The sequence below is a fragment of the Poecilia reticulata genome, linkage group LG22, assembly GCF_000633615.1.
Source record: "Poecilia reticulata strain Guanapo linkage group LG22, Guppy_female_1.0+MT, whole genome shotgun sequence".
Classification (NCBI taxonomy): domain Eukaryota; kingdom Metazoa; phylum Chordata; class Actinopteri; order Cyprinodontiformes; family Poeciliidae; genus Poecilia; species Poecilia reticulata.
This window is the reverse complement of record NC_024352.1, coordinates 11,860,440-11,882,890: the sequence shown is the minus strand read 5'-3', so window position 1 is coordinate 11,882,890 and position 22,451 is coordinate 11,860,440. Positions and strand designations below refer to the sequence as shown.

Here is a 22,451-nt window from a genome sequence, read left to right as displayed (position 1 = left end):
TATATAATGCGTGTGCGTGTGTGTGTGTGCGTGTGTGTGTGTGTGTGTGTATGTATATATATACACACACATTCACTTGTATTTTTCTTAAATGGAAAGATTAATGAAGGTTTATTGTCATTTGCAAATATTTTGAATCATCTCTGATGTCTACCAAACTGGAGACTGAATGAAAAATGTCCTAAAATTCAGAAAGCCTGGAAAAAATCGGATCAAGATTCATTTAAAAGAAAAGACGTAAAGCATAAAGAAAGTAGGACTGGTTTTAAATGTATCATCTGTACCTGTGTATCTGAAGTATTAATCTTTAAGTAAACAACAACCTCCATGTAAGTCTCTTCAAATACCTGGCTGACATTTCGAACGGTTGGAGCCGGCTCGTCTCTAAGCCTCTTCATTGCTGCTACAGGCGTTTCACTGAAGTATGGGGGCTCTCCGTCCACCATCTCCACTACCATGATACCCATCGACCACACATCAACCTGGTGGGCGCAAAAGCGAATAGTGTAAAAGCTCTGACAGCACAGATTCATCGTCAGTGGTTTTCTCCTCACCTCTGTGCCATATGGTGATTTGGATATGACCTCAGGAGCCATCCAATAAGGCGTCCCTACTAGAGACTTCCTCTTAGGGATGTCCTTACTGATCTGGGCACAGAAACCGAAGTCTGAAAGCTTCACCTGGGGAGAGCCCAACAAAATTACACATTTACAAAACCGAGAAATCAAAAGGAAGGGGACAGGCGGGAGGTGGGGATGAGTATGTGTCATACCCGTCCATCTAACGTGAGTAGGATCGAGTCACTCTTGATGTCTCTGTGAATGACGCCCTGTGAATGGAGATAAGCCAGGGCTTGCAGAACAGCTTCACACACTGTGGCAATCTGCTCCTCACTCAGTCTGCAGGACGACAAGTTTTACACACATCGAGGCTGACTTTACATGGGCATTTCACGCGTTCCCATTACCGGCTACAACAGCCCGAGAGAGCTGAAAATTTATGAATCACTGTGCGTTAAAAGCAACGATAAAAGGTGCAAGGTTCAGAAAAACAACTCCCACACAAGCAGAATGACGAATGAACATGCTTCTTCCTCATCGGATATAGTCTGGCTTGGATATTTCACAAGGGCAACATAAACATTTCCAGAGTCTGCGATAGTATTTGTGCACCTGGACGTTTTGCACATTTGATCCAAAATTGTATGTATTTAGCTGGAATTTTGGGTGATGGACCAACATGTGTATCACATAAAGTCAAACGGGAATAAAATATGTTTTTAAATATTTTTTTTATGGAAACAAAAAGCCCTAAAGTATTTATAATTTCATTTTAGTCCTCTTTACTATGATAGCCCTGAATAAATGGGGCATAGTCAATTCTAATGCAGCTGTTCTGTGAAGGCCTCAGTAGTTTGTTAGAGAGCACTAGGGAACAAGCAGGATCATGAAGACTAAGATATACATAAGGTAAGATAAAGTTATGGGGGATATTAAAGCAGGGTTAGATTATGAAGCAATTTCCGAAGCTTTAAAATTTTCTGAGTTCTGCACAATTGTCTGAAAATGAGAAGAGTTTCTTGAGCATGGTCATTCACCTGAACTGACATGAAGAGAAAAGTGAACAATTGTCAGCCACAAGGGACCAGCTATAGAAGGTGAAACAAGTGGACATCACCCTTGATACACCAGAGAAACATGGTGGTGGCAGCATCATCCTGAGAGGCTCTTGTCTTCCAAATGGACAGGGGGGATAGTGAAAGTCGATGGGAAGCTAGTTCAACTTCAAGTAGGACAAGGTTTCAAGTATACAGAAGAGGATACATCAAAAGCCTAAGTCAAGGCCTAAAATCAACTCAAAATCTGTGGCAAGACAAAAAACTGATACTGAAATATACCCTCCATAAAATCTAATTGAACCTGAGGTATAGTACAGAGACACACTCTAAAATAACTAAAGCTTTAATTACAAATCCACATCACATTTTTCTGATTCTTTTTTGTAAAAAAGAAAAGTTAAAAACTGTCATTTTGCCTTCACAACACAATCACGCACCACAATCTCCCAATAAAAATATAAAATACATCCATGTTTGGGGTTGTGATTGGAGTGAAATTGTTAAGAGTGTGAATATGTTTGCAAAACCTCTTCATGTAGCAAGATATGAGGAAGTCAGGAACCCAGAAGATACAAGCTTCTTATCCAACGACAACAAAGTATTATACTTCATTCTGCTAATGTGTAGCAAATGAAGAAAAAAACACACTCTTCTTTTTAATTGCTCTGCCTACTCCTACTCCTACACCTACTCAATCTGGTGTCAGATTTTATGTCATGTGACCTGAGGGGAAAAAAAACAACGCATGTCCTTATTAAACTGAACTAATCCAGGGTTCATCACCTGAAATGAGAAAAAGAAAGACTACTGCTCAAAACACATTAACTTTCACAATTTAATTTCCTGGTGTGTGGGTGTTATAATATAAAAGGAGTAACAGATGTCTCAAATGTCTACCTAGAACAGACTGAAGGTAGTATTCAAAAATTACAAATGCTTTACTGTCTTTTTTTTCTCCAGAGGGAGAAAGGCACTGAAAGGCAGTAGACATGCTGTTTGGATGAAAACCGATCACTCTTCAGTTGATACTACACCGCCCCCTTGTGGCTGTTCATGTCACTGACTATGAGTTGTAAAGCGGAACCCAAAGTTTTGCTGCTTTTTTTTTGTACCTGGTTTCAGACACGATGTTGGTCAGGGCTCCTCCTTGCAGGTACTCCATGATGACCCACAGCTCCTCTTCCACGAGGGCAGACTTGAACATCTCCACCACGTTCTTGTGCTGATAGTCCCTCATGATCACCACCTGCAGCGAAAATATATGTCATAAAGCTACAAACCATTATGTTCGCTTTTATTTTTGTGGCATAAAGACCTTGGTGCCCAGCAATTCTGAGTTAGTCCAGTAAATGGTTTGGGGTACATGAATGAAATAGTTCAATGAAAGTGGTCAACTTCAAAAATGCTGCAGGCTCTTTGCCCGATCTGATTTCCCTATCTCTCAAATGACAAATGTTTTTTATATTAATAGCCTATTACTGTTTCATGTCCTCCACTTGCTGACTTTCCTTATTTGAGTAAATCTACAGACTTAACCAAACATAAGTGAAGTAACAGGTTCAGAGAAAAACTTTAGGCAGTGGTAAGTCAAAAGGACCATTGATCAAAAATAATTTTTAAGCATTACAAAAATGACGATGCTTTAGAGAAATTCATAAGGAGAGCCCCATTGTGGTTTCCTGTGAATATAAAATACAGTGCCATGCATCTTAGTGCTTTGAACTTTGTCACAGTTTGTCATGTTGCAATACAAACCTCAGAATATTTTATCAGAATTTTTTTATGTTATCTTGCTCCTGTTTTTCTAGAACTACCTTTCATTGCCATGTCTTTTTGAGTATGTTTCTACTAACTTTGCACCCTTTGGTCTAAATAGAGGTCAGTCAGATTGGATGGAGATGATCAGTGAAGAATGAATATATATGCTTTGATTAAAACCATTGGCTGCAAGCTTTTTCCTTGTCATAGCTCAAGACTTTTGAAACTCCTAGTAGATTTTCTTGTGGAATTAGCTCTGTCTTTAGCTCTGTCATTAGTTTGTTAACTTTGACAAGCTTCCCAGTTCCTGCTGAAGAAAAAGCATTGTAACTACTGCTGCATGGTGCAGCCTTAGTTTTCCTCCACATATTACACCCTGCATGTCTGTCAGCATAAAAGTTCAGTCAAGTAAATGTAGGCCTCAGTTGACCCTCCAGTGTTACTATGGCCCTGCTGGCTGCTTTTGTGGTTAATGTTTTCCTTGCTTAGTCTCTCAGATTAGGTAAACAAGCCTTGTCTCATAGGCTTGCACTTATGCCATACTTCCATTTTCAGATTAAGGACAGTGCTCTGTTAGATGTTTGAAGCTTGGCATATAATCTATAACGCCTATAACTTCTCAGCAACTTTATCCCTGACACTTATGGTGTGCTCTGTGTACAAGTAGTATATAGGCTCTATATACTAATTCTTAAGATAATTGCTTACATTGGACTTTACATATTGGTTTCAGACTAGGTCTATTTTAATAATAGACTTTTATTGGTAAAATATTTTTGAAATCCCATTCTTCCCTTTTCTCTTTACAATTATGCGCCGCTTTGGGTCTGTCATGTAAGAAACACTTGTTGAAATTGTTGAAATTTGGTTTGTAACATGACAAAATGTGAAAAGATTTAAGGTATCAATGCCTGTACATGTAGATCCCCTTGTGAGATCTATCTTGATCTCTGTACCTCATTAAAGAGCAGCTCCCTCCTCTGCTGCCGCCGCAGGTCCATCATCTTCACAGCAACTTGTCTTCCAGTGTGCTTTTCTGTAGCGATACACACCACCCCTGTGGAGCCCTCCCCGATCTTCACAAAGTTCTCCAGATAAGTCCGTGGGTCGCCCTTATCCACCACCATCTGCAGGGCTGCTTTGAACTGTTCATGCGTCACCTTGGGAGGGTCAGGGGGCGGTCGAGGTGCAGGATGCTGAGGCGGTCTGAAAGCAGGGGAGCAGGTTCCTGGAGGACTGGTGGCTAATGAGCCCGTGGGTGAAGGTCGAGGTTGAGATGGGCTGTCCTGCCGGGGGTAAGGGGGGTTCGGGCATCCAGAGTGCCTGAGGAAGGGGTCTGGTACACCAGGCCGCAGCCCCATATTGGGAGACAAGCCTAATGTGTAGCTTGCCGAGGAGCGCACCATACGTTGAGGTCTAATGCCTCCTACAAGAGGACTGCTGGTGCCGGTCGGCAGGAAACCGGAGTGGTATCTCACCGACGACTCTGCCTGCATGACAAGAGAAGAGAGGCAGCTGAAAGGGTGTTGGCCGCCTGCCGGGGAATCACTGTCCACTTTAAACCTGGATGTAAATCAGGCCCGCCATTTTCACTCTGCATCCACTTCACCGATATTAATCATGTTAAGATGCTACGATATGGCTTTAAGACTCTCAAGGAGAACACGGCAGCATTTACAACCTCACAAGCACTTAAGCCCACATTTAATTTCTTAACACTGGGCTCAATAAAATACCCAAAGTCACAATCATATTTAGTAAAAGGGGCTAAGTCACAGGTGTTTTTGACATGGGCATTTCTGAGATCTCAACCTCTTCATCGTCTGTATGCAAATGCAAATACATGAAAAAAGTGGTAGAGTTTGAAAATTTGTGATGATTCCTGAGTGCTTATCTTTTTAGTTGAGAAATTATGCATACTTGACTTTATGAGTCATTTAGAAAAAAAGAAAAACACGGGATATTTGAATTTTTTTTCTTTTGCTGTTTTTTTTTAAAGCAGTCAATGAAAATATCTACAAAAATATTGTTTGTGGTTATTATTTGATACACAGGCTGAATAAGCTAGCTGGTGAAAGTTCTACAAATTAACCATTAAAATGGCTCTTTTTTCAATTCAAGAAAAACATCTTAATACATGCATAATATTCTGATATATACTCAGCATCAAAAATATGCATAAATTATGTGATCAATGAATAATTTATAGTCTTTGCAAAGATGTGCTTACTTTTAGGTCATAGGAGGAGAATGGCCTCCCTGGGCTGTTCTGTGCGTGCATGTACATGGGTAGATTGGGTCGGAGCTCCGGTCCGATGTTCCCTTGATCGCTGTGGAGCTGCTGGAGAGCCACAGCAGGGCTGTAAAAACATGCTACAGGTCTCTGATTTGGTGGCATTCCTCTGGGAAGCTGGAAATCTCTTTTCCATATCAGCCTTTCCTGAGGACTTCCCAGCTCTCCGCTCAGATATGGTCCATGACTCGGTGCTGGGATGTTCTGAGGTGGAGGAGGCTGCGAGGGCCCCTCCACTGAGCCGACACCGACCTCATAGGTCGATTTGGCTTTTGGCAAGATTCCATTGGGCTGCAGAGTGATGCTCTTCTTCATTCCCAGGTAGGGGGTGTTGGTTTCACTGTGAATGTTCCTGCCCTTGTCCCTCCAGTGATCCTGACCTTCATCCATGTCGTCCTCGTCGTCCTGGGTCAGGCCCTCATACTGGTAACCATCCCCTTCGTTTACCTCTCCCAGCCTTCCCAGGGACTGGGCCCTCTTCCTGGCCGAGGGGCTGCTCTTCCGCAAAGAGTTGGAGCTGGTCACGGACAGGCGGCTCATGTCGTTGATCATGGCAGAGATGTATTCTCCGTGACCGACCATGCTCCCGCGCACAATGGTCTGGAAGAGAAAAGGTAGTTATCTTCATCACAATCTGCACGACATGATTACATTACCGAGAGACTTCAGAGCAAAAGGGATGATAAAAGTGGCATAATAATTGCTCTGAGGCAAGTTAAATTTAGACGTGGGAATGTGTAAAGGACATTTCTGTCATTTTTCAAAGACAGTGACTTTAGTTCTTTTCCCTGGTGGTTTATTCTTGACAGTCTGCTGACAAATATAACAAGCAGAGAAACAGATTTTACAGCAGCTCCTCCGGTATATAGAAAATGCATTCAGACCTATTTTATGTTTTTGCATATTGTCCTATTAATACATATAAACATAAATGGATTTTGGGAAGAGACCAGTACAAAGTAGTGCATAATTATGAAGTGTAAGAAAAATTATTCAGTTTTCAACATTTTGTATTAATAAAAATCAGGTTGCACACTTTAAATCAGCACCCTGAGCCATGCACTTTTCATTTTCAAATCATGGATTCACCAGATATCGTTTTAACCTCCCTTACCTTTAAACTTCTCCACAAGAGCTGGATTTATCCTGTGATTTAAATACACTGAGAAATATTTACTGATTAGGAGATTTCTAAAAAGAAACTGATAGCACTGAATTTTATTCAGGGGTGTTAGCGTTGTAAAGAAAATATGGGAAACATACATAATTTTCATCCTCACCCTCAGTTATGCACAGGAGTTATGCACTACGTTCAATAAGTTCAATAAAGTCAAACTAGAGTTATTGTGCATTGCACTGTGTTTTGATAAATGAGAGCTTACTGCTCTAATTCTTCTTAAAGAGGTATGAATAAGTTGGTAGGCTTGCAAAGGGCCCAAACTTGCCTCAACATAAAATCATCAGGCAAACATCAGCTGGTTTGCCAGAAACATGCATACAGTGTGCATGGCGCCTTGATAGTCAGTCTCATAGCAGAGTCATGTTCAGTCTACAGTCAGTCAACAGCCTCTCCAGTTTCTCTGGCTCAAAGCTATTATATTCACACAGAGGGGGTAGAGTAGAGGTTAGTCCTCATCTCACCTTTTGTAGAATCTCTATCATAGGCTGGGGATAATTGCCTTGGTGAGCTATTATACTTTTTCATATATATTTACTATTAAAACATGGGGAAAAAACATGAACTATATTATGCAATATTTTCTTTATCACAGTGCTTTGTAAAAAAAACTGTCAAATTTTTATTAACCCAAAGCTCAATGTGTTTCATTTTGTTCTAGATCATAATAAACTAGCACATAATTGGGATAATGTAGGGGAACGACACATAATTACCTAGAGTCATGTTGAAGAAATAAAAGTATTATCGAAAGGTAATTTCAGTATCTTAATTCACTAAATGAAACACATCAACTAGTTTAATTACACACAAACCAGAGTTTTCAAGCTTTTGTGCTGTTAGTCATGATGATTTTCCACTTAAATATGATAAAGACACACCTTTTACAATTAGGAAATCACATATTTAGTGCTTTCATAACGGATGTTATTTTCAAAAGATTCTTTTAATCTGTGAACAAGCCTCATTGGAACATCAACTCTAATTTTATGAACATGACTGTATCTCCTTACACCAATGAAAGTCAGGAAAGTGTAGAGGTTCAGTATCCACCTCTGTTCTACTGTTCAACTGCAACCAGCTGACTTCATGAGTTACCTAATTAGTGAACAAATTCCACCTCTGCGTATTTGAATATCAGTATAAATTCAGCCGTTCTGTCAGCGGTGTGTTAGAGAACAATCGAGAATAGTTTATGGAACATTGTGCAAACTTATTGAAGAGACTAAGATTCTTTACCTTCACCTTAGGTACTGCTTTGTGGTGAAAGCAGACAAAGCTACTTTAATTTGTGGTTTGTGTTGTTTACAGGATTCCTCATTCGAAGGGGTCTTGCACAGATATCGGTGAGGAAGGTAAAAAAAAAAAAAACACAACTACAAGTCCGATCCAAACGCTGACACAGTGGTTCTCATGTTGCACAGCACTAATCGCCGCCACATCGCAGTGCTTTTTATTTTTTAGGAGGCCCATAAAACTATCAACCCAAACACTTTGTGAAGCACAGAAATCCTGAGATTTGCAGACTGGATCACTCACAGGCATTTCCATTTGCAGTACCTGCACTTTTTATCCCTTCTTTATTTGATGACGTTTGTGGGAAAGCACCTTATACTGTTATTAATCGCCTGCATGTGGTAATAAATCTTGTGTTCCCCCATGAGGATTTCAACATTGTGCAGCCAGCGTACGCAGCAGGGTCATTAGCGCAGCCTTGTGATAGAGAAGGAAGAAAAAACAAGGGAAGGGGAGCAGTCATTCCACGTTGTCATCAGAGTATTATGGGATTGTCTGAGACAGCAGAATAGCTCTGCAGCGCAGAAAATACTCTCCCGCAGTGATGCAGCTAGCAACAGAACTTTTTAATGAGCAACATTTGTGCGGATAAAACAGTGAAAAGTCGATTAAAATTAATTTTACTGAAAGTGAAGGTGCGGCATACCTTTTTTGGCCTCAGTTCCACCTCTGTGATCCGAGAGGGGTCCACCATAGGTCTGGGCCTCCGCAGGTTTTCTATCAGGCTCTGCCATTGCGTCGGCAGGCCCACGAAGCAGCCCCTCTTGGCATCGAAAGAGGTGTGAACACGGTGCTCGAAGTTTTTCGGCGCTGATATCTCAGGCCTCTTCTTTTTCTTCTTGCGGAACATCCTCAGGTCCAAAAGAGAGGCAGCCTACCTCCTTCAGTGTGTCCCTGAAGAGAAAGAAGCAATAAGTAGTGAAGAAACTACTCAGCTGTGTGCAGGCGGCACACCATCAAATAACTGTAATCTTGTCCTTTGAATATAAGCAAATCTCTCCAACCTGTGTGGTTGAAGACATGTTTCCACTCCCCTTTATTCTCAGTTTTCTGCTTAGGTGTATTCAAATAAAATCTCCACCACATGGAGGTAATTCCAATGGCTCCTCTGCTCCTCTGTCCTGTGGACGTCTTGCATGTGAGACATGTGAATGTCCTACATTCCCATTGCCTTAAAGGCTGTCACAAGCTTCTTAGAGTGAAAACAGCTCCAGGGAGAGTGGATGAATTTGTGAGCACATGTTTAATGAAGGATATCTGGTCAATTAGGGCTTATTCATTCTCTCTGCCCTTTTGCAGACGAACACGCGGCCGGGCTGGCCGGTGCCCACAGGCTTTCGGAGCATTAAGGAGGCAACACACAAGCTCAAACTCATTCTTACACACATGCTTATACAAATACAATCATACTATATAAGGATATCTTTAAACTCCTCTTTAAGCCTTTCATATCCTATCCTAATTAGTAGCTCGTGTTGCCCTTGATTGCGGCGAGGTAGCCAGTTAATTTGTGGATGAGCACGCTGAGCAGCTAACTCAGGTTTGCTGTGTGTTCAGCTTTATTTTATTTTTAAATGGAGGGAACTAATTCAATTACATTACAACACATTTCCTAAGCTTCGAAGCTGTACAGGGAGATAATTACTCATGCTTTAGTCCTATGTAAATATTAATGCTGTCTTATGCAGATCATACTGTAGAGGATGTCCCAGCCAGCGATGCAGGCAGATGTCCTCTGCAGACTATTAGCTGGAAAAATCCCTTCTTTAACAGATTTAGCAATACTTATGAAACATTTTCTCTTGATTTCAGTTTATGCTTTCTCTGAATATTTTAGCTATAAACTTAAAGGGGCTAGTAAATACTGTCCAGACAATGAAGTTATGAGCTTCAGTGTTAGGAAGAAAAAACAAACCACACAGATGAATAAGATCACTACAACAAGAGATTTTATGTGTACAGCATTTACTCGTCACTGACAGTTGCATCGCAATAAAAAAGAATTAGCAATAAAAGGTTATTGCAAAAGAATCTGGCAGCTCAGTGATGTCTCCAGTCATACAGATGGTGAGAAAAAGTATTCTCTGACAACATGGACAACAGCAGCTTCGAGAGGATTTTGAAGCAGAACTCAAATTCCTAGAGTTTGAGGGAGACCCATAAGCTGTGCATTGCAGCTGACATCATCAGTGCTTCAACAGCCAACACAAACAGATGTATTCATGTCATGGGATACAACTGTTGCATCCCTTAAGCCCCTCCTGAACCAGAGACAATGATCCTACCTGGACAGTGGAAAAAAGAAAAGAGCTGTTGCTCAGAGGTCCGAAGCCCTTCTTTAAGATTGCCTGCACCTCACAGAAGATCTCAGAAGTACTGTCAAATCTTATTTAAGATGGGGTATTAAAAATGATAATGGATATTAATCCATGGAAGACTCCTTGTGTGTACAGCTGTCAAAGCCATGCTGACCAGTTTTTCGCATGTTTCCACTAGTATAGCTCACTTCCAGTCAGTAGACTAGAAGTAATGTAATGTACAAGTACTTGTTTCAAGTTTATGAGGTTTTAGTTTACTTTTGTGACTCCTGATGTTGCTGGTGAATGCGTCAGACTTTACTGAAGTCAACATCAAAAGGCCATCAGAAGTATCTAACTTTAAATCGCTTCTGCCTGCAATCAGCGTTGCGTCAAACTATGAAATATTTAGAAGTCAACAATAACAATAACTACCCCTCCTGCGAAACGGAATCATTCCAGCACAATAACCTTGTGTCAACATGACCTGGAGACAGAAACTTGTCCATGTAGAATTTAACCAGCAATAATGTGGCAAAAACAGAGGCCTTCAAGGTGCCCTGAGTTTATCTGATAATCTCCCACCATGCACTGTGAAGTGGTGGGAGCTGAGAAAATGAGTTTTGCAACCCTCTGTGACCCAGCAGGCAATCACGCTCGCCAGCCTTTCCTCCCTTCACCTCCATCCCTGAGACCAGCATGGCTCTAAACGATATCAACGCTGCCTGTTAGGAGATGCGCCAGTGACTAACCCGAGCCACTCGGCCTGCCGCGTCGCAATGAGGTCAGGCCCACCGGTCACATGAGCTCAGTGCAGGAAGGGGGTTCTTGGAAGTATGTGTCCCTCTCCAAGGATAATTCAATCACTCGACTAATATGCTAAGTGTTGCATAAATGTATCACTCTCTCCTTGCGTACATACCGTGGCACTGGGAAAGACCCTAATCCTATCTGACAGGGACATTATGGTGTAGGGAGAGAACATTTGGGACTGAAATTACAGGCAGCCCTGAAAGCATCCTGCAGCCACAGACAGTTGTGGCCCTTTTTACAATAACAAGCTGCAAAACTGAAACTTACTTTATCTCATCTGCTAAAAAGCATCAAGCCATCTACTTAAAATTTACGTAGATTCATCATCTGTATATATGTGATGAACATGACAAACATAATTTAATGATTGTGAGCAAACAGTTCACTGTTTGCCTCTTTGACCATAAAACTTTGCCGTTTGGAATCTCCAAGTCGACAGCTGCACATTACCAATGACGAGTGGATATAAGCACTGCAGATATCTGTTCAGATTTTGGCACTGACCTAACTGATATTTACAGTTTTACATTCATGAATTGCCCTAAAAGCCGATCAATCATGATTTACTTGAGAGTGAAATGCAGCGCAAAGTCTTTCCTTGCCAGCAAAAATGATGACACAGAAGCAAATGGGGGATGGGGGCTTTATGGTCCCTCACCAAGTAATCATCAGTTCAAACTGGAAGCGAATCGGGCACAATCAAAGTGTCTAATCTCTGAAAAGTGAGTAGAAACCTAACAACCTAGGGAACAGACTCACACATACACACATTTATTGCCAACAGGGCAAAATCACTCCAAAAGTTGATGCACTTATTGATTTACAAGGTTTAATCACATGCAGCTAGCCTTATTATGACCTCTCAGACTCTGCTGAGCCCATGATGGTCTTGATAACAGTTTCCTATTGATTTCCAGGGTAATGTGTATGCACAGGGGCAAATGTACACAGAGTACGATCTGGTTTTCTGGTCACATCTCCTCTAAAACTGCTGGGACTTGACCCTATGCCTCAGTGGCTTGTCTTGGAGCAATCAAAGTGTAGAGGCAATAGTCAGCTGGCTGCTGTCAGGGATGTGAAGAGCCAGAGAGGATGAGGTCATTCCAAAAATGTTGCTATGTTTTCAGATTGTTTTCGGATTCAAAACTTTGAAACGAAAAATGAGAAATAGAGAAATGTCTTGTGGGATGAGGAAATTACCATCTTGCGTCCTTGCTTACAACCCTGAAAATACCATCGCAACTGTGAAGTTGTGGGGTGTTTTGCTCCATGAGAAATAGCTGCCATCACGAGGAAATGACAGAATGAGGAAACAAAAGAGACAAGATCTCAAGAAATCAGACATGAAGTTTAAGCTTGACCCAAATGGATGTTTTCAAATGAGCAAAGCGCCAAAGCATATCGACAAATTATGTTCAAAGAGGCTTTAATGAAACAAAGCAAAAGATTTGAAGCCACCATTACAAATTCATAATTTCAGTTCCACAGATAATTTTGGCAGACTTGGAAAAGTGTGTGCTATAGTGAGGTTGTTTACAAATCTGACTCGGGTACGGCAGTTCTGTCAGGAGGAATGGGCCAAAATTCAAGCAATTATTGTGAAAAGTATGCTGAATAATGGTTAGAGATATGACCCATTTCATACAGTTTTAAAGTCAAAAGTAAGGAACTGTATGAAACGGTCTGAAGGTACTGGAAAAAAAAAAGACATACGAGAGAAAATACAGAGTGAAAAGGGTTATGTCTTTTTATTCAAACATTTGATTCCAACTCTACTTGAAAAAAGCAAAACATGGGCGGACTAGACAACAAAATGTTGATTTTTGCAGATGATGTACTGCTTCTACTGTCGAACCCTGAGGAATCTCTACCTCCTTTACTTGATTTGATCAATAATTATTCTGAATTATCCGGCTACAAGATCAACTGGTCTAAATGTGAAGTAATGCCTCTATCAAAATTTTGTTATAAAAGCCACATACAAAAGTGGAATTTTCGGTGGGTACCAAAAAACTTAAATACCTAGGCGTATTGCTGAACCCGGGCCTAGAAAATATTATTTTAGATAACTTTGAACCGGTTATAAATAAGATAAACTTGTGTTTAAAGGGGTGGGACAAACTACAAATATCGCTGTGGGGTAGAGTCCAGGCCATTAAAATGATTATTACACCAAAATTAAATTACCTTTTTACTTTACTGCCACTTAAAATACCACACTCTTTATTTAAGACCCTGGACAAAATGATAAACAACTTTATTTAGGAGGGAAAAAAGCCTAAAATGTCTGCCATAAAACTCCAAGCTAAAATAGAATACGGAGGATTACGACTACCTAATATGCAACTTTATTAGGAAGCTTTTATACAGTAAATGCACAAATAAGATCACTTATGTTAAAGAACCATGGTAGTCCTATGTGGGTAAACTTGGAAGGTGAAGTAACTACTCCATTCAAAGCTTTTGATTATCTATCACAACATCCAAATGATGGAGTTAAATCCAATCCAATTATGATCCACTCTAAAAACGTTTGGCAGCACTTACATAAAAAAGCAAATGCTTGTCCCTTCATTCAAGGAAATGCCTCAGTGTGGAATAACCCAAAAATAAAAATAGAGGGGAAAACGATCTTTTGGAGGAGCTGGCATACAAAAGGGATTGATAGTATAAACTGCTTCTTCCAAAATGGTGACTTACTGTCATTTCAAAAACTTCAAGAATTATACAATCTACACCATAAAGATTTCTGGAAGTTCCTACAAATAAAGGACTGCCTCTCAAAATTAAAGAAACTTGAGGGAAATATACCCATGGAATGACCAATATACAATATGTTAAATAAACTGAAAAACTTCCCAAGACGAGTAAGTCACATCTACTATAACTTCCTGATTGAGAAAAATTGCAACATTAATACAGGACTTAAAAAGGTATGGGAATCAGAACTAAACAAAAAGTTCACAGAGGAGCAGTGGGGTATAATAGTCAAACAAATGTTGAAACCCATGAGAGATGCGCGCTCCAAATTGATACAGTTCAAAATTCTGAATCGTTTGTATTGGACACCAGTCAAACTATTTAGAGCTAAGATAAGTAGCTCTGATATTTGCTGGCGATGTAAACAAAGTCCAGGAAACTTGCTTCATATGTTCCTCACGTGTCTGATTCTAACTTCTTATTGGCAGAAGGTTATGGGAAAAATCAACAGCATCCTTAACTCAAACTTACTCCTGACACCTACATTGGGACTCCTTAATTTCTTAGACTACAAGGTTCAAATAGAAACTGAAAAAACACTGGTTAAAAATAGCACTCACCACAGCAAGACGAATTATATTAAGACACTGGAAGGGCCAAAATATCCCTACCTATACAGAGAGCTAAGTTCTTCTCTGTATAATTACTTAATGTTGTATTCTTTACAGTGCTGATATTGTCAATATTGGTTTCACTGTATGTTTCATTGTCGAAGGATGTAATAAACATTGAAAAATAAAAAAAAAGAGAGCAAAACTTAATGAAACAAAATGTGTTTAAAAAAACCATAACCTATTGAAATCATGGGGAAAACATGCAGCCAGACAATTCTCCTCTCCAGAGTGTCATTACTTAATCCCATCCCAATCTCAGAGCTCAGAGGAGGATGCAGTCACAACCTTACCCGAGACTGGATGGAGCTTCTTCATCCAGAACAGCAGCTTGGCCTTTCATGCCATGCAGAAAGTCAGCCATGCAATCCATATGCTTCCTGTTTGCATCATGACAAAAGAACAGGGGGCACACTTGCTTTCCTCTCATGTTCAAATCACCCCGAGCGGGAGTTGTGGTTGAGTGGGAGGGGATTGAGAGATAAGAGAGATATTGGATTTGCTCAACGTTAGTGCTCCCAGCTCAGTTGAATGATTTTTTTTTTCCCCACTCCCTATTTGCCCTGATTTCTGCTTTTTTTCCCTCATGCTGGCATGCGTGTAGAGAAATGCAGCGAATGTGCAGGTGCCTGTGCTTGCGGGCTTGGTATTTTTGGTTTGGTTTTTCAGTAATCTAATTTTAGAACTGATCGCCCCTCCGCCCCCCCTGCCCCATCCTCTCCAGCATCAGACACGCAGGATTCATGTCAAATAGTGAGGTGAGGGTGGGCGACGGTGGGAGATGAGGTAATCCTCTTTTTTGTTTCTCTAAATGCATCTATAAGAACAATCCAGCTGCTATAGCGACTCACAGAGGGTTGCAGCTACAGGATTTCACAGGAAAAGTCCTGAACTGCTGTTTTTGGACTGCGTGATGCAGTGTGGAGGGCTCTTCTGTCACCTTCATTAAGATGACCGTTTTACCCTTTGAGTGTAATAAGCCTGCCTCTAAAGGAGAGGATTGGGGGTGGGGGGAGCAGGGAGGTCTTCAATGGTCATCTCTTTCTTGAGCTTTCTAATGCACACAGATTCATGTGAGGACATAAAAAGGTACAGAATGCAGGACGTGACCGGACAAGGCAATGGGACTGTTTTATGATTTACGTCTCATTTCTTTTTGAAGTCTCCTCTAGAGAGACATGGGATGACTGTTGAAGGACGGCAGACTGCTCGTGATGAAATACACTCCATTCAGCGACATAAAATAACATGATGCCGCCATTTATATTTCATGTTAGTGGGCTGATGCTGCATGTCGTGCATGACAAAGTGCGAGGAATATGTGAAATGCTGGAGAATGGCATGCATTCTCTAACTTGCTTGGCTCAGGGGAAAGCAGGTCTAGGCATTTCGGTTAGGTGCTGAACTTTGATGTTTGTTGTCCATCAAACACCCATTTACACCCTCCAGAAGGAGGATGCATCATGGAAGCTCTCTGCTAAAGAGGCTGGGTGTTCACGAAGCTCTGCATCTGAACATTTAGTGAATGGAAAGTTGAGTGGGAGGAATAAGAATTGCAGAAAAAGGCGCTAGCAAGACTTGAGAACACTCTATACTGCAAATACTACTCATACCTGATTTAAAAACCATCTTATCCCTCTGGCTGAATGACTAAAAACCTGACTTGACCTGAAGTCCAGATGAACTGCAGAAGAGAGGAAAGCTGTTATTAAAGTCACCTGGGTTTCTCCAACACCTCAAGATACCCTCAGACTCACCATCTCCATCCCACAACACATTAATTCAGAAATGTATCTCAAAGGAGCATTGACCAGGTTTTGAGTGAATATATCTACATATAAATGCATGTTCATTTTTCCTAAGAACAAATTTGGCTTAATATTTAATGTCTCCACAAGATGTTCATGCTAATCATCTGTCCCTTTATGGCGGCCAGAGGCTCACCTCTTCTTGAGTAATTCTCATTTTCTTAAACAGAGCAAATCGTGTTTATGGAATTTAAATTAGAAAAGGCAAGCAGTACACAACCAAATGACAAAGAAAAAACAAACAAAAGCAAATCCTCCTGTGTAATCTTTGTGCAGATATTGCATAAAATACACCAAAGAACCCCTAAAACCCATCTTTTCATGATTACCTTTACAGCTGAACACAGTGCTCAGTTTAAATGTGGCTCTCAAATGGAAGTAAAATCGTGTTTTCCACAGATATAGATCTGGCTGCTTCTTTGACTCGTCCAATTTTATCAAATGACTGAATGACTGGATTTCATCTCCCTCCAATATTTGTGTTCTCTTATAATTTGTTAATAAAGTGTGAGTTTTATTGTGTTTGCTCATACAAACCATGCAGAAATAAGAAAGGTCAAATGAAACGGAAAAGAGGGAAATTCTGGTGATATTTGGCTGGAGTTCAAGTTGGCTTTCCAAGCAAGTAGGACGAGTCGGAACCCCCTTGTTATGGTTGAAACAACACAATAATGCTTGGAGGTGAGAGGGGAGGAGGAGGACGCGAGGATTCCACATGTAGAAGCTGTGTAGAAGCCTTTATACTAAGGTGCGAAGTTGGAGTAGGAGTGATTTAGGTGTGCTTTTCTCCCAAAATATTTCCCATTTTTGTCTATTTTTCTCCTGTGAAAAAAGTTTATAAAAAATAAATGTCACAAAAAATGTGTACGACCCAAATTAGACTTGTATGACTAATTTTTTCGAATTAACAAATGACAGCCTGAGGATTGGAAAAATTTTGTAAACTCCAACATTTCTGTCCAACTCACACAGTTTTTCTGTTCCTATTGACAAGAGTAAGAGGAATGGCATAATGAAAAAAGCCAGTTGTATGAAATGTTCCTTTTGGATCAGTGTATATCCTCCTTTCGAGGATATAACCATTTTTATCAGCTCCTCTGCAGTAAACAGGCCACGGGAGGGGGTGCGGGGGAAGGGGGAGATTTCAGGACAATACAGAGGCATCCACGCAGACTGCATACATCATTCTGTCATCTGACATAATGGGACTGATTCCCCAAGATGAGGATATGGACAAGAAAACATGTTTGCTGCTCTCTGCGGCGAACATTGTGGACATAAATGGGCTGTGAAAGCAGCAGCTCCCATCTCAGCAACACTTTTAGTGTCACAGGGTGTTTGTAAGATCTTCTTTGGATGCTGGCAAATTACAAAACAAAATACACTGCTAAATCAGTTCTGCATGTAAAGTAATAACATATACACCACAGCACAGACCCGCACTCTTTGACTGAAGATGCTCTTGGCTCTTACTCGTGTTTTGAACGGTTGACGCTGTGTTGATAGAGATGTATGATCACTCCGGACCAATAGCACGAGCTCCACTCTTCTCTCCGGGGTCTAATTTATTGATGCACTGGGACTTGGTGCAAGCTTTACTGTACGTGCAGGAGATTTTGAAAGCTTTGATTTATGTTTTTTTTTTTTTTTTAGCTAAGGCTTCAGCAAGTCTCTCCAAGGGATGAAGCTCGGAGCACTTTTTTAAGCTTTATGACATCAATCTGCACCAAGGCTGCTGCCCTCCTCTGTTGAACATCATGGGTGCTAATTTAATGCAAAGAGGGAAGTTAAATCATGCAGGACTAATTTGGGCTAACGGCATTCTTTTTTTTTTTTTTTATCCCAGTTGTATCATGACCGGTGGTGATGTTAGGCTGCTCGTGCTCCTTGTCAAGAAACTGACAGAAATATTTTTGGAAAACATCTTAAGCGCTGCAAGTCCTCTTGCTATCCCTTCCGGTCATGTCAGTGTCCCGCTTCAAGCACAGCAGTTTGCTTTGCCTGTCTTTTTTACTGTGGGCCACATGGAAAATAAAGCAAAAGGAGAAGTGTGACGCAACCCTGCCAAGAAAATCAGAGGATGCTGGAGGGTTCACACCACCCTCAGAGGCAGATGCAAAGTTGTGTGCAGGCATGCAACAGGCCTTCTTTGTCTCCTCCTCTACCCTTTCCCCTTCTCCTTCTTGCATATCAATGAGACACCTGAGACACAACTGCACAGCTTTTACTTCAAGTTTCATCATCACCAGAGATGGCAAAACCCAGTCGCTCAATTTGATCTCTATGTCACAAAGAAAATCCTGCCTTATGTTTCTAGGTTTGTGCGTACAAAGATGACAGGCAGGGTTATAAACCTTTACAGCATATATAGCCTTGAATAGGAGCTATGTGCTTTGAACTGTTACGTCGCATTATGACCACAACCTTCATTGTAATGGGATTTTATGGACTAAACCAACACAAAGTGAAGTGTAAGAATGAAGTGGAATAAAAACATTACATTCTTTCCTGCATTTTTTAAATTAATTTATTTATTTTTATGATGACCCTAAATCCATCCATCCATCCATCCATCCATCCATTTTCTATACACCCTTGTCCCTTAGTGGGGTCGGGGACCCTAAATCCAGTTGAAGTAAAACACATTTAACTCATATCTATAGTCCAGCTCTTTGTAATTTAATTTCAGTATAAATTCAACTGTTCTTTGAAGACCTCTGGGATTCCTAAGAAAACAGTAGGGAACAAAGAGCATCATGAAGACCGAAACACACCAGGCAGGTCTGTGGGAAATAGGCCCAATAGAGGCTTAAAGCACAGTAAGAATACAAAACAATATCTCAAGCTTGGGACGTCTTACTGAACCATGATCATGTGAAAGTGAAAAAAACATAACATGGCCAACTTCTTAAACTGGGTAGGGGGAGCATTAATCAGAGAAGCAGCCATGAGGCTCATGGTAGCTCTGGAGGAGCTGCAGAGATCCCCAGTCGTCGGATGGCAGGATGGATTTTAGTTGTGCATGCTACAAATCTAATCTTTATGGAAGAATTAAAAGTAAACTGTGAAAAGATTTCCTGCTTACACATCAATTTTGCTTGATGCCTACATATAAAAATGCCTCATTCAGTGGAAAGCTTGCAGTAAATTTTTGACAATAATAAATATTGACTCAGGGATGGTGAATAAAATTGCAAACCACACTTTTCAGATTTGCATTTGTAAAAATTTCTTTTTTTTTTTTTTTAATGACTAGTTTCCATTTCACTTTCTTTCAATTCTATCACGTAAAACTGCAATACACTGAAGTTTGTGATTGTGATGAGACAAAATATGAAAAGTTCCAGCATCGGTGTGAACTTTTTTGAAGGTACAAGAGTTAACTTGATGCTGTGACTGTCAGGAAGAGTGAGTGGCCTGTGTGGGTCTCGGAGCTCTGGACTGAAACTAAAAATCCATACTCTTCTTTAAAACATCTTAGCCTTAGATTGATTTCTGCTCAACACTTAGCATCTAATAAAGACACTGATAGAGAGACTCCGCTACTTTCTGCAGCACTGAAAACTGCTCGTTTCTCCAGTCTGCATTCGAACACAGCAAAGTTCAAACATTGCCTCCCACGTTTATGTAAGCTCTTGTACAACAGGTTTTCTAAATGTTCTGAACACATGTAACACGTCCGCTTCCTTTTTTGCTCCAGGTTTCAGAAAGTGACCGATTTTTCTAGAGAAGCTTTAGCCGTAAAGTTCAGGTACCCTCAGAAATCCATCCCACTGTGCTACATCCTAATTCCTTGAGTTAGAGGCTGAGAGCAGAGGGAGAAGGAGAAAGAGGATGTTGGGGTTTTGAGGAGGAGGGGTGAGCAGAAGGTGAAGGCTCCTCTTTTAGATCCATCACTGGGTGCATCAAACAACCTCCTCAGTCGTCCTCCTTTTTTTCCCTCCATGCCCATCTGCACCTGGCTGCGATACATTCTTCTCACAGCCTCTCCACCTCCGTCTCCCTCCACCACGGCTGATGCTTCAGCGATGCCATCCATGCACAAGCTTGCTCCTTCTCAATGACGTTAACCCTCATTTTCCTTTTTCTCCCTCCCCCTCCTCTCTCTTACCACCTTTACCCCCCTCTCTCCTTGTTGTGGGGAGACAGGGTAACCAGCTCTCCGGAGGGGATAAATTGTCAGAGAACAAAAAGGGAAATCACTCATTTCTTCTTACCTTGCTGTCCAGCAAAGAAGAGAGCCTCACTCCTCCAGGAGGGATTGGAAGCACGATTATGCACTTGCTCCCTTACATCCACACTCATATGCACACACACAGCAGATCCATCCTTCTTTCTCCCTCACTCACACACACAGCGACGAGGAAGGACTGGCTCTCAAGCCAGAGCGCGCTGCAGGCTGCCGCTTGCCTGGGAAAGCCTGATGCGTTCCTCCCTCCAGGCAGAAGCACACGTTGCCATCTCAAAGGCTCTTTGTTGGGGCTGATTCATCTCCGGCTCCCTGGCTGAGTGCTGCACCGTGCGCCGGCGGTTCCTCCCGGGGACGCTGCACAAAGCTGGGACAAAGCCATGGTAGAGAAAAAGGCAGCGTCCGTGAGGAGAGAATATCACGGCCCCATCATGAAGCTCCTTCCATCCATCCCTCCTCCTCCTTTTCTTCTTTTCCTCTCCCTCTCAAGCTTGCTGGCTTTCTACACACACCCTCCCACCTCCCTCTCTCTTTATCACTTCCCTCCTTCTTTCCCTCCTCCCACTCCCTCATTGGTCTGCAAAAGAACTGATAGCTCTGTTTGTGTGTGTGTGTGTCCGTGTGTGTGTGTGTATTTTCGGTTTCCGGTAACAGTGAGGAAAGGAGAGCTCTTCTGCACCTCATCACCTGGGATACCTTTCGTCCTCCTCTCCCGCCCTTCCATCTCCGTCCCTGTGTCCTCTTCACACGTAACATGAGTGACATGAGAACAAGAGGGTGATGCTTTCACCCAGTAAGCTGCTGTTCATTTGAATGCATTATCCCTAGGATGGCAGGGTCAGGGGATGGCAGATGGCATCGGAGTCAAATGTTTCGGATGCATGTGATTGGCCAAACCTCCTTCCATCATTAAAATAACTTACAGCTTCTTGTATGTCCAATGTTCCCAAGTGGATAAAAACACAACAGACTGCCAAAGTCCTACACATACAATCGTCTCTGAAGTAAAGCATCCTTTCTTGCTCGCTTTTTCTCCACTATTAATTCCTGAATAATTTATACAGGAGCAAGAACAAGCCTCAAAGCAGGAGAATGTATTAGGGTCAAGTCATGCAGAAACTGCCTTCAAGACTGAATCGGATTTGGGTCATACATGTAGTGCGTGGCATTTTGATATTAAGGGGTCCTGTAAAGGAAGTGAAATAACGATGGTTCTCCTTAGGAATGGAAAAATCAACTGAGAAAGCCTACAGTGCAGCAATCTGCATAACAATGACAGATTTGCCTCTGGGGGTATGAGAGTCTCCGTCGCTCTGTCTCTTTTACCCCTAATGTGTCAACTATGTTGCCACAGAGACGTACCTTACAAAATAATTTAACACTCTCGAACCACTTCAGTGTTAAGCAATGTCAAGACCACAAAACATCAATGTATTTTACTGGGACCAACACAAATTGCACATGAGGAAGCCGTTGTTGAAAGCAACGCTACATTAGGTCTTATTTGCTGTTTGCCACAAACCTCATGGGACACAGCAAACATGTAGAAGAAGGTGCACTGATCAAAACTGAACTTTTGACTTGCATTCAAAACTCTTAGAGGTGGAAAACTAACACTGTACACCACCATGAACATCCATGGTGCAACATGGTGGTAGCAGCCTTATTAGCTGGGGATGCTTTTCTTCCAACAGTGTCAAATATGTAGTAATATTGGAGGAGAATGTGTAAAAAGCTGTGGTGGAGGTTCACCTTCTAAACAGGCAAAAGAATAGAGTGAATAAATAGAAATTTCATTTTTTGGGGAAATTATATTGCATCAGCAGCAGTG

The 22,451-nt window shown here is 41.4% G+C and overlaps 1 protein-coding gene across 2 annotated transcripts in view; it reads right to left on the bottom strand.

Annotated features, from left to right (window-relative positions):
- The window catches only part of pak6 (p21 (RAC1) activated kinase 6), a 22,817-nt gene extending 1,663 nt beyond the window's left edge, over window positions 1–21,154 (bottom strand). Inside the window, exons 1-8 of one of the 2 annotated variants that reach the window (XM_008399466.2) lie at window positions 20,649–21,154; window positions 8,789–9,036; window positions 5,607–6,269; window positions 4,333–4,866; window positions 2,731–2,864; window positions 773–899; window positions 555–680; window positions 348–482 (exon numbers count right to left, since the gene is read on the bottom strand). In XM_008399466.2, the coding sequence (XP_008397688.1) occupies window positions 348–482; window positions 555–680; window positions 773–899; window positions 2,731–2,864; window positions 4,333–4,866; window positions 5,607–6,269; window positions 8,789–8,992 (1,923 nt within the window). In that variant the 5' untranslated portion in view covers window positions 8,993–9,036; window positions 20,649–21,154. Of the gene's footprint in view, window positions 1–347; window positions 483–554; window positions 681–772; window positions 900–2,730; window positions 2,865–4,332; window positions 4,867–5,606; window positions 6,272–8,788; window positions 9,037–20,648 lie in introns of those variants that run through there. The other variant, XM_017302535.1, reaches the window with a different exon arrangement.
- Between the last annotated feature and the right edge of the window lie 1,297 nt (window positions 21,155–22,451).